This window comes from Lampetra planeri, chromosome 3 (assembly GCF_965212315.1).
Source record: "Lampetra planeri chromosome 3, kcLamPlan1.2.h2, whole genome shotgun sequence".
Classification (NCBI taxonomy): domain Eukaryota; kingdom Metazoa; phylum Chordata; class Hyperoartia; order Petromyzontiformes; family Petromyzontidae; genus Lampetra; species Lampetra planeri.
Genome location: NC_136109.1, coordinates 2,669,129 through 2,682,075, shown reverse-complemented (window position 1 = coordinate 2,682,075; position 12,947 = coordinate 2,669,129). Strand labels below are relative to the sequence as shown.

General features: G+C 41.5%; 1 protein-coding gene across 4 annotated transcripts in view; it reads right to left on the bottom strand.

Annotated features, from left to right (window-relative positions):
• Positions 1–12,947, bottom strand: part of LOC144736356 (neogenin-like) — a 224,647-nt gene that overhangs the window by 118,111 nt on the left and 93,589 nt on the right. For all 4 annotated transcript variants that reach the window (XM_078619017.1, XM_078619020.1, XM_078619018.1 and 1 more), the window contains exons 7-10: positions 11,782–11,899; positions 7,735–7,888; positions 4,475–4,629; positions 51–205 (exon numbers count right to left, since the gene is read on the bottom strand). In XM_078619017.1, coding sequence (XP_078475143.1) covers positions 51–205; positions 4,475–4,629; positions 7,735–7,888; positions 11,782–11,899 — 582 coding nt within the window. The remainder of the gene's footprint in view (positions 1–50; positions 206–4,474; positions 4,630–7,734; positions 7,889–11,781; positions 11,900–12,947) is intronic.

Sequence of the window (12,947 nt, the reverse complement as noted above, 5' to 3'; positions counted from 1 at the left end):
TATACCTAAGAGTCACATGTGTAATGGAAAATTTAGGACATGACACTCACGTGTTCAGTGGTAGCCTCCCCATCCAGCTGCATGTAGTAGAGTTTGTAATGCATGATGGGGCTGAATACATTTGCAGGAGGGTCCCACTGGAGGCTCACTGAGGTGGTCGAGATGGCTACGACGTGCAGGTTTAGAACCGGTCCTGGAACTTGTACTGGACAAACACAAACAATTAAATAATCAGCAAGTTTTCAGTACAACTTGAGAAGTAATATAATGCAGACATTTCTATTCAAGTTTACTTTATAACTTAATGGGTCTATCTATATAAAAGGGAAATTTGTGAATATGTGTGTCTGTTCGAAATGTTTAGCATACTTCCCAACATGCATGTGGGTAGCTTCCAGACTGTACACAATGCAAAACGTATTAAAATTTACTTTTGTATTTTGGGGGGGGGGGGGGGGCGCAATAATGGATATATTTTGCACGGCAAGTGAGCGGTGACGTCACATCTGTGATGTCACCCGCATGCGGCAGCGTCACGCAGTGTGCCTACTGACGTCACGCATCCCCCCCCACCCTCCGTGTAGGCCCTGTATTAATCCAAGACAAGAATCCAAGTCTCGGGCAAAGCCAGGTCGTAAAGCTAGTAGGTCTATAAATTATCTTGTTTTGTGCACTTTCATTGCAAAAGAGACATCCAACAGGCACTATTGAATTTTGACTCAAAACTTTAGTGACTGCAGGAATTTATATTATTTGGTTCTTTCAGTAAAGTCATGTAGGAGTTGAGTTATTATATATTTTCTTTGCCTCTATTACCGTCTAAAAGCGTTACATTGCAATATTAAGAAATGGTACTCCAAACGAAATGTAATTCAGTTCAACCCTACAGAGCTGTAACTCCTTTATCTGTACGGTGTTTTCAGTCACTTAGAGGGCACCATCACCCATTCTCAAACTGCCTTTTACTGTTCCATCAGCAGGTCTGCCAAACATTTGTTTTAGGGAATGGGCTACAGAAAATTCAAATCGATCACAACAACTGTACTAATCTTATGAAAAGTTTTGTATCATGCCACCCACCTAAAATAAAAAATCCTAAGAGTTCAATTTCATTTTGAGTGCTAATTATTCTCAGCTGTGTTTTCAAACTGACATGTTAATACTATACAACAATATTAAGACAATCATTTTACTTCATAAGGTTAAATTCGATTTCCTTACATTTAATCATAAAATGTGGATGTAAAAATAAATAATGATTAGCCAATGGAAGTGCTCAGGTGTTTTAATTAGAACCACAACCCGAGTTTGTAGCAATGCTTCAGAAATCAGTCCTGCTGAAGACGGAATGGCAGTTAAGCTTTTTTTGTAATCACTTTGCGATTTTCCTTGTAACATAAGCAATAAAAGTGGAAGGGTGTTTCACTGTCAAAACATAAAGATCATTACTGTTAAGTGAAAGAGTACCCTGGACCTGTTTCCACTTCTATGAGACTCATCAGCAGGGTCTTGCCTATTAACCAAACGATGGTCTCTCTGCTTATTGGTGGGTTTTTGTGAATTTTTTAGACCCATGTCTGGAAAAAAAAGCCTGCGAGTTTTAGTGCTGGAAATGTGACTAAACTGTCAAGGAAAAGTATCACTTTGGATGTTAAAATGCAAGTGAGGGTTCCAGGTGGGCGAGTATCAGGATGTTGTAGGACGTGAGCATCAGGTGGATGATGCTGATGTTATTATCATTAAAAAAAACGTCGTATTTATAAAAAATGTACCATGTCTATTATTAGCGCTCTTACTGATACCCCCAATGACGCCCTCATATATTACTCATACGGAAGAAATAACGCTGTCAGGAAAGCATCCCCCCCACATACACAATGGCCTTTTTAGCGCCGATTCGATTTGCGCTCACTTCTCCGGGAACGCATCTTGAGCGCTACGCGAGGTCTGCCTGTAATGCAATTTAGCAATTAAGAATCAAAATATGTATTTTGAATGGAAGAATCCGATGAGCTTTGAAGCTCTTTCACAGATGTCCGGTAGTGGCGGGTCAGAAAGTAAAAAAAAAACAATAGGAGAGCAAAATATAAAGCTTAACAAGTCACGAAATAAATAAATAAAGTACAGTAAACCCTTGTTAATTCGACACATATGGGGCTCTGGCCTTGCCGAATTATCCAATATTCTGAATGACGTACAATGGTACTCCCCCGTGCCTTCTGTTCCAATACAACAACAAAAATCTAAATTTGTCATCCAAAAATTATTTTCCGAAAAAAGTTAACACTTACCATCAGTAACCAGCACTACAGGCGAAGGAGGATGTGGTAGGTTCCATGTGGTAGGTGACAGAGGTTGTGGAGGGAGGCTTAATGCACACTTACTATACTGTATGTTCACTTTATCACTAAATTATAACGTAGACGCCAAATAACACTAACTTAAACTTTACAATCTAGATTTGAAGTTTTCGTGACTGCAGGGATCCATACTCTTTGGTTCTTTCGATAAAGTCACGCAGGTATAAAATAAAATAAATCACGACGTTTCGGGCGCAACACAAGCAATCGTCATCAGGTGGGAAAGCCACAGCAAGAATTTTTTTTTTGCTGAAGTGGGAGAAAAGAGTTGTATAACCTCTTACCACGGCAATTTTATTCATTTTATACCTATGTGACTTTACCGAAAGAACCAAAGAGTATTAAACTTTACATTTTACTTACCAGCTCTGCGCGAACGCTCACCATGCTCGCCGCCACTAAACTGAGTCATCGTTTTGGTCGTGGCACACGGCGTCACTCCACGGGTTTGCCAAAATTGGACCATTCGGTACGGTAATTTGGCTCGTGGTGAATTACTAATATACACTATATGCCGAAAGCGCAGCCGTGTCGTATTATCCCCAATAACGAATGATTAAATACCGAAATAACGAGGTTTTACTGTATAGAAGTCCCCAAATTGCATAAGTACATCGATCTCTGCTACTTTTTCAGCATTTCATGCAATCTTGGGCAAGGCAGTAACAGGCTTAAGTATTGAACATCGCCGTTGGCTTTCGCGGCACTTTCTAAGAACGTAATCCCAACAATGTTCAAGGGTCTCCTGTATAAAAAACATCATTTATGGCAGAAGTGTGACAACGAGGGATACTATCATTATTAAACGGTCTCTTCAGCTGGGCTTAGTATAATTTATTTAATGGTAGCATGGCTCATGCCACGTCATTTATATGGACTACTTATACAGAACCCATGAGATATCCTATTTTATCTGCACCATTGACTGCTCTCCATATAAAGTCCCTTCTACTCAAAAGAAAAAACGAGAGTAACACAGAGATTGAACATTCTCATGTTTCAATCAAACGCGTATATTTTTGGAAATGTTTTAATGTTTTTTTAGTTGTGAAATTATACTTGTTAGGTTTTGTCGAGAATTAAACCGCATCTGTATTGTAGTGTAATGCATACGACAGCAAAAGCTCTGTTATCCGGCTTCTATGGGGAATGGAGGGTGCTGATTAATTAAATACGCCGGTTATCTGAGAGTTATAAACTTAATTTTCCAAGTACGCAATACTTTTCAAGAAAGACACTAAGCCTACATTTTAACTGTGATATTAAAATACAATATTTTATAGAGATACTCACCAGCCAGTTGTAGAGCATTCTAAATTTATTATAGAGAACCAGTGGGACCATGTAGAGTATAATACAAGGCCGTAATTATAATATATATTGGGGGGACACATCTCCCCCCCCCATATTCAAATATTCTCAAAATGTCCCCCCCAATATTTTGCTATGAAAAAAATAATTGCTATGCTATGTAAATAAAAACTACAGTTTGCTAAACCTTGGCCACAATATCTGGACTTGTCTTCATATAAATCAATGCATAGATTTCTGTTTATGTGATTGTGGTTAGGGTTGTACTTTATTAATCCCTAATCTCTGCCATTACATACAATGAAACAAGAAAAGGTAAAAAAGAAAAAATCGGAGGAATTGAATAGAATATACTATTAGACATTATTGTAAAAAAACAAAGTCTATCCCATGTGTTATTGCATTTTTTCATATTTCAGGCAGGAAATGAGTTTTCAAATTTAGATTTTTTTCTGGGTTGGGACCCCCAGACACCCTGGAAGATTTGGTCCCCCCCCCAATGTTGACTCCATGGCTACGGCCTTGGTATAATATACAGCAGTACAGTACTGTATGTACGCACTGCCGCTCGTGTCACCACTCGGCGGTGTCCTGAAACTCGGGTAAACAACAGATCTCTGATAAGTGCACGGCAAGATGCCAGATGGCTGTCGGAATCTTTTTGGATAGACGAAGGAATATTTGTATTGCCGTCTATGACAGACCCCTGTTAATAGAGCATTCCAAATGGTCAAGTGCCAGATAACAGAGTAACAATTCAATCCTGAGTGTTACAGACAACCGCCCTGGTGCGATGCCTATACCTTCAGGTTGTGTGGTGATACGAAGTGGGGCAGACCGTTCGCCTGGACCAGCCTGATTGACTGCCACTACCTGGAAGCTGTAGCCAGTTTCAGGTCTCAGCTCACCGACCACCAACTGTAGTTCACTGACTTGAAGAGTATCAACACGGCGTTCTCTGCAACGAGACAGACGCAGTTAGATAGAAATGTTCTTATGAGCTCGCACAGCACGATATCAGTTGAATGCGGAGGCTTTTGCGACCAATATCATCCAAAAACAGGTTTTTTTGGGGTTAGATTGCGTAAGTATAAATGCGTCGTAAAACCCACTACCACCCGACAGACAATTAGTCAGGTTTGTTACGTAAACAGAACGTGGCCAATTTGTGACTAGTACAGCACACCGGTGTGTTGGAGAGCAAAGCCACAATATTTACAATCTGCATACGACATTTCGCCAGTAATTACAACTAGCTTCATCAGGCGACAGCCAGATTTATGGAGAAATGCTCCTGTTTCGTTCCTTAAATAGAGGGGTAGATGTGATGATTTCACTTGTGAGCCCTTCTTGAGCGAAATGGAGATTAATGAATGCATTTAAATGGCAATGGATATCCATTGCCGGTTTGGGTTATTTATATGGTAATCAACGTACATTATGCATGCTCATTAGGCACACCCATTGTTATTGTACCTCCTGTCGATTTTGTGTACAAAAATAGCAGTACCTGTTATTGTCTGTTCAAAGGTAATCCCCATTGAAGCATGATGACCTGTATAGGCATGCATTTAAATCATGCATTATTTGATTCTCTTCCAAGCAACACTAAGGCGGTAGCTATCCAAACGGTTACAGTTATTTTTATTTATTTAAATTTCGATAGATTCTCTAATTCGTCTTGGCCAGTAGTAACTAGTTTTGCACAGAACTTAAAAAGTATTAAATGCAATAATTTGTATAAACTGGACACCTTCCAAAATGACCTGCCTGTATGGACCAAGATCCACAACTGTTTTATAAATTAACCGAGCAAGTCATTCGCTCCATTCCTGAAGCAGGACATCGGGTTTCTGTGTTCCTAGCCCCATGCAGCTCTGCGAGTGTGATTTCACTCCTGTGGATTTAATTACTGTAATAACGTAACATTCATACTAGACTAAGTGGAGGTTATATATACTTATAATTGACATTGATTTTAACGCTTTTTTATACTAGAAGAATGTAAGGAATAGCACATTTATATACATCTTTGTGGATATATTTATTCTTTGTGGTGAACAACTCTTGATTCAAAACAAGAGTTTTTAATGTGTGCTTTTGGAAATTATATCTCCAGCAGCTGTTTCCCATTCTACTTTGTAAAGTCCACATTTAGTGTTTTGCCTGTACATGGCAGCAACATCAATGGTAGTTTGCCACAGACTACAGCAACAGACACAGTCCTCATTTCATTACCATATAAGCTATATACTTTAATGAAAGGTTACTTTGTGATGAACTCCATAACTACGTATATGTTTGAAACCATAAATCCTTGCATGCACAATATATCTCTGCAAAACAATATTGTCAAATATTATGATTGTTTATCTTAAGATTTTACATCGAATAATCTGTTGAAAGGTTTAACACTTCCCCCATTGTTAAGTGTGGCTACCATATTACCTCTCAAAATAAGGAACAATGGATTATAGAACAAACGTTAAATGCAGTGTTGGCTATTAACAAACAAATGTAAGCTTAGGCAGGACAGATCACGAGAATTGATGATGGCCAGGAAGTGAGAATAGTAGAGGAAACAACAAAGGAAGGCATGCAACCGAAGGTATATTTGCTGGAGATGGATTGATGAATGAAACTCATTTGCAGATGCTATGTGCGTACAATTTTGATTTAAAGCTTTCGTCACTGCAGGGATTCATATTCTTGATTCTTTCGGTAAAGTCACGTAGAAGGGAAATAATACAATAATATAAATATAAAACACGACGTTTCGACTGCAACACAGCAATCATCATCAGGTGTGAAATCCAATTGCTTGTGTTGCAGTCGAAACGTCGTGAGAATTTTTATTGTTTTATATTTATATTACTTTATAATTTCCCTGCTATGTGCGTTGTTGCATTGAGGGAACATGAGAGATGATGATGGCTTGGGAAGGTCATCATCCACAACTGGACTATGGCTAATCATAAACATTGTTGTTCGTTTTTCTTACATTGACATGCAAATCTCTTACAATACAATGGCCACCTCCACAGCGTCGCCGTAGTGGAGGTAGCCCAGCTCTCCAATCTTACATCTACATGCAAATTTCATCTTTAGCCCCGCCCACTTCGCTTATGACCCTTAGGCTACACCCATCTCAAACCTTTATAACAACCTGCCTCAGCAGCTCTCCCGCTATATATTGTTTTCACCTGATGACGATTGCTTGTGTTGCGATCGAAACGTCGTCGTGATATTTATATTTTTTATCATAATTTTTCTATCTACGTGGCTTTACCGAAAGACCCAAAGAATAAGAATTAACATTATTGTCTCCTATATATTTCAGCTCGGCTTAATGAAATAATAGAGTTGTAATGTGCTTCTTTAACCATAAATTATTTGATGATACTGTGTTGGCAATGGTGCACCAGCACAAAAAACAAAAACACATTCATCAATAACACTGTGGCCTTAAAAATAAAAAAATATTTCGGTGATGGTTCAGGCAATGGCCCTCCTTCATTGCACATAAATAGAGAGACCAGACAGAAAGTGGGTGTGAGTTACAGGGGACATTTCACACCATGAAGCCTAAAACAAATTCACATTTTAAAATGTTTTCGATTATTAAATCTTAAATTGCTATGTGAATAGTTAGCAATTAGTAGCAGTTGAGTAACAAAGCATTCAATGATCAAGACATAAATTGCTTTGTAAACTCATTTTAAATTGTTTTTATTAAATATTGCTGGGATATTGCAATATGGGTAATACTGTTGTAGTCAATGCATAATCCATTTAGTGATGTATTCCTAAACTTAATTATCATTTCAATAGGAATAAAGAAGCTCTCAATAAATGTAAGTGCAGAAGGGATTAAAGTGTTTTTAATTCCTGAACCTTGCAAGAAGGATAGAGATATTTATGGGAGGCATACAAAAACAATTCCATACGAGAATCAGTGTTTTCGCTTTAATATTAAAGTGCCATTTTAATTCAGCTTTTGCCAATAATACATGCACATATTTTAAGTGGTTTGTTTCCATGTAGCGTAATATCCTGTCCCCACCTGACACTGCCAACACGCATGTAGTACACGGAGTAATGAAGAACACTCCCACGTGATTCAGCTGGGGCTCGCCAACTCAGCCGGATGAACCTTGTAGACACCAGCACAGCTGTCATCCCACGTGGAGCTGACGAAGCCAATATACCAGGGACGGCTGGGCACAGAAGACAGTTCACATAAAACAGCACAATAAAAAACATTGTTGATATAACTGTGCTATATTTTAATGACTTGTGAGATACAGCCATTAATCATGTTGATATGACTGATGGCATGATTTTTACGAATTATTAATTTAATATGCAATTTAATGTTTAGAAGTCAAGCACAATTTAACAACAAATTATAATATCATTAACCATAAACAAACTTACACAAAGACAAAAGACAACATGTCTCATAAAGCCTTTATAAATCGTTCGGGCAAGTGCTGCTCACGAGCACCTATGACGGCCAACACGACGCACGAATGGGTGGTGTTCCCATCTCTAAAGTGTACATACCACACCAGATACTAATTTTTAGGCTGAGTTAACCTAGAGGAAGCTCAGGACCAGTTAAGATAATTGTCACTAATGTTAGCCATAGTTAGGAATTCAACTCAGGAAGCCATGTTTGTAACATAGTGCGCCAACCACTGCATTACCACTCTACTCAATATCTGTAGAAACTCACAATAACATGGTCTTGTGTATATGGTAAAACCTATTATAGCTGGACTCCAGCACAGGTGACCCCCGACTTACGACGGCTCGACTACAACCTTTCTTTTAGTAAGACCCACACGGTAACGACCAAAGCTCATACCTACGACCCCCTAACGACTGCTACCGACGCAGCGCCATCAGGCGACGAGTGTGCGTATGTCATGCGCACACTCGTCGCCTGATGGTGCTGATTTGCTCTTCCACCGTATGTGTATGTACAGTATAGCCCGACAGTCTGCAGCTGGGCCTAGAGCGAACGCAGCGTCTCTGTCACAATTCTCTTCATTTGTTTACAGATTTTCTTCAAATTTTGAAAATGTTTCACCTTTCGCTCTGTCTGAGAAGAAACAATGTGATGCACATGCAGAATAGTACTTAAGGATTTTCAAATGTGTTTGTTTTTACTTAATAAATGTTGGTAAAGCTCAAGTTATAACAAATGTTTGTTAGGGTTATTTTTATTTATTTCCGTGGTCAATTTTGGTATTTTTATGGTATGTAATGGGTTTCCAGGAATGGAACCCCAATGTCTTATATTGCGCCTATGGGAGATAAGGGTTCGACTTACAACGGCTCCACTTGTGACTGTCGTCCAGGAGCCAATTAGGTCGTAGGTGCGGGGGTCGCCTGTATGCCGGATTTAGGGTTAAGACAAAGAGGCTAATTGAATCTGCAGCACTTCCGGTATGCTAATTAGGCAGAGAGTGGTTCACTTTTCATCCATCAATATACATGAATCAACCTACCATGTCGTCAGGTTATGATGACATTATGCTCCCATTTTTTTTTTATAAATAACGTGAATACATATATATACATGAACAACGGAACCCATCGAAACATTTTCACCCAGTTGTCTAAAAGGCACCACTGCAGTCCCTGCATGTGTCACCTTGCCCAATACGCCATTTCAACTATTGCAGCCTTATGGTCCAGGACTATAAGGGATCTCCTTACTTGACCTCCTTTCCCCAAAGCCAGCACTGATGCAGCACTTCAGAAACGCCCAGTTTTTTTCCTATCTCATGAACCCTACCCACGGTTGTTCCAAGTATGGCACCCAGGTATGTCAGCCTCCGTGATGGGATGAAGCTGCACTTCCAGTCATTTAACACAAACCCATGCTCCGGGAGTCCTGGCACCAGCTCTGAGAGATACTTCTCCAGCATACTCTCCAATTCTGTCCGAATCAGTAGGTCCATATTCTTAGGTTTTTTTTTTCGGTAAAGTCACGTAGGTAAAACATCAAAATTAATGAAAATAAAATAAAACAAAAATCACGACGTTTCGGAGGCAACACAAGTCTCGGTCATCAGGTGGGACCGTCACAGCCGAATTAGCTGCATCAAGTGAGGCAATGATTCAAGATGTAATCCCTTATAAGCAAGTTGAAGGGGGGAGGAGAGGGGGGGGGGAGCTCATCAGAATGTGGTCGCCAATGAATGGAACGTATCGGGAGGGAGGGGGGCGGGGCTCAAAGACAGCACGGAGTGCTAAGTACAACGCATCGGGAGGGGGAGGGGGGCGGGGCCAAAAAAATGGACGACGGCTTGGACGCGGTTGCTGCTGCACACGCCAACACATTGGACAGAGAGGGGGAGGGGAGGCCTGATACACATGATAGACAAAAGAACGAAAATGCCCATGTTTATACCAATGCTGGCTGAACAATGAAGAGAGTACTGTTAAAAAATAACTGGGGATGTTAACACTCGGTAAAGTAAAGTAAAATAGTGCCTGTCAGATAATATGGTCCAAAAAAGTGTAATTAAGTCTTTTTTGCGTGGTTGATAACATCTTTCCTATGATTACTAAGTTTGTACCCATCATCACGGTTGAAATTATGTCTGTGTTTGTATATTTGTATGGCTTCGTGTACAAACCTTTGATGGTAGCCGGGAGGTTTGCAGAGAACCTTGGTCTCGGAAAAGACAATTTCATGAGAGCCCACCGAGTTGTAGCAATGATCGGCAACGGCAGAAGAATCAGTTCTGCCGTGTTTCAGATCTGACTTGTGCTCGCGGACACGATCAGAAACATGACGTTTCGTTTCTCCAATGTAGCAATCACCACAAATGCAACTCAATTTGTAGACTCCAGGATACTGTAAGTCAGGAACGACATCCTCCCCCTCCCGATGCGTTGTACTTAGCACTCCGTGCTGTCTTTGAGCCCCGCCCCCCTCCCTCCCGATACATTCCATTCATTGGCGACCACATTCTGATGAGCTCCCCCCCCCTCTCCTCCCCCCTTCAACTTGCTTATAAGGGATTACATCTTGAATCATTGCCTCACTTGATGCAGCTAATTCGGCTGTGACGGTCCCACCTGATGACGGAGACTTGTGTTGCCTCCGAAACGTCGTGATTTTTGTTTTATTTTATTTTATTTTCATTAATTTTGATGTTTAACCTACGTGACTTTACCGAAAAAAAACCTAAGAATATGAATCCTTGCAGTCACGAAAGCTTCAAATCTAGAATCAGTAGGTCATCTCGGTGAGGATATACATGGTTGCCTATGACCATTAGGTGGGCAATTACCACTTTTGTGAAGGCCCTTGGGGAAGCCGAACAGTAAGACTTGAAATTCCCAGTGGTCTCCCAGATCGTTAAACCTCGGGCACCCATGGTCCCGCTGGTAAGTTGGCACATGCAAATGCATGTCTTCGAGATCCACTGACACCAAATTTACTCTGCAAATGGCCATAGAAATGGACGCTATAGTTCCAGTGGTGGCTGAGACTTCACCCAGAAGACTGTGGGGGCGGGGATAACCGATGAACTCTTGCCTTATCGATTACCCATTCGTCGCGAGACGTCTTCGCCCAAGCGAATGCCAACTGCGCAATATGTGGCAGGGAAGCAATTCATATATGGCTCCCCTTACCTGCTACCCCGCCCCCCTCCCTTCATTGTCTGAAAGGAGGGAACTAGGAGCTCTTGGGGATAGAGCCTCTACAACGGCCTCTGCCTCTTGCCAATTTGCCTCACCTCCAGGTCGTATTAGCCAGCCAAGCAGAAATGAGCTTAATTTAGAAATCCTCGTAAGTGGTAGCCTTCAATGTATTATTATCATTATTACCGATACCCCAATGAAGCCCTCATATTGCTAATACAAAAACAATAATGCTGTCGGGAATGCATCTCCATATACACAATGATATAATGACCCCTGTTCGCACTGATTCTCCAGGAACGCATCTTGAGCACGAAGCGAGGTCTACCTGTAATTCACAATTCTGCTGCGATCAACACACATTAACAAACTGCAGAACATTGTATGAAGCGTGAAATTCCCAATGTGCTATAATTATGGGTATAGATTAAGCAGAACTCACCGCGATTGATTACCACCAGCTGTGCAGCAGCTTGCATACCGTCCACTTCACTCTCAGCCATACACTGATACACCCCCTCATCACTGGCCATCACACCGAGGACGTGCAAACTGCCATCCTGCCAATCACAGTACATTGTGGCGGTTAAAGCCCTCTCGTAAGAAAGCGTGAGACTTTAGGCATTATGCATTTGCTATGAGTATTATTTTAGCATGACATTTTTTTACAACAAAAACGTTACGGCAATTAATCCAGACAGCAGAGACAAATTATTATTTTGCCAATCTTATTGTGAAAAGAGGTTGGATATGTTAACGTCTATAGAAATTTACAGTTACATTGTGCAAAAAGATATTCCCAGTCAAAATAAAGTGCAAACTGCTTTACACATGGGAAAATCCTTGTATGTATGTATGTAGGACTTCTTTTCCACCGTACGTAACCAACCGTACTAATCATAGGTGTGATGTAGAGGTAAGGAAATGTACTCCGTTACAAATACATTCCCCAACACATTCCTGCAGAGGGAGCTGGTAGGAACGTTGGGTTGCTTGATCAATGGCCAGGGTCAACGGCGGCGTGGTGTATTCCGCAAATATGCCCGACTGTGAGGGCGGGCACAAGCCGGCGTGAGTCGGTTAAACGTTGAGTTTTATAAGGGCACTACGGGGTGACCAGCCCCTCCCCTCCCCACCCAGCCCCACCCCTCCCACTCCCCATCCAGCCCCACCCTCCCCACCCAGCCCCTCCACACCCTCCCCTCCCCACCCAGCCCCTCCCCACCTATCCCCTCCCCACCCTCCCCTCTCCACCCAACCCCTCCCATTTTTGGATGCATGGCGGACGGACACAATAATCCCCTGTGGGCTAGTGGAACCAGGTGGTTCCTACCAGTATAACCAGAAAGGTTATCGGGGAAGTCCATTATACTGTAACAAATTAAATGGAACAAGTGTAGTGTAATAGCGCGGCTGTTGGACAGCGGTGGTAATCGTGGTGGACAGACAGTACACACGCCGGTGAGCGTAAGCACCGGTGTGTTGGCAGAGTAGAGGAACTCGGGCAAGGGTCACGGAGGACCCTATCTGGAGGCCCCTGGAACCTGCTAGCGGGTTCAAAAAGGGAGGCGCGGACAGGGTGGAGCCAGGCTGCGCTGGGAGCATAAA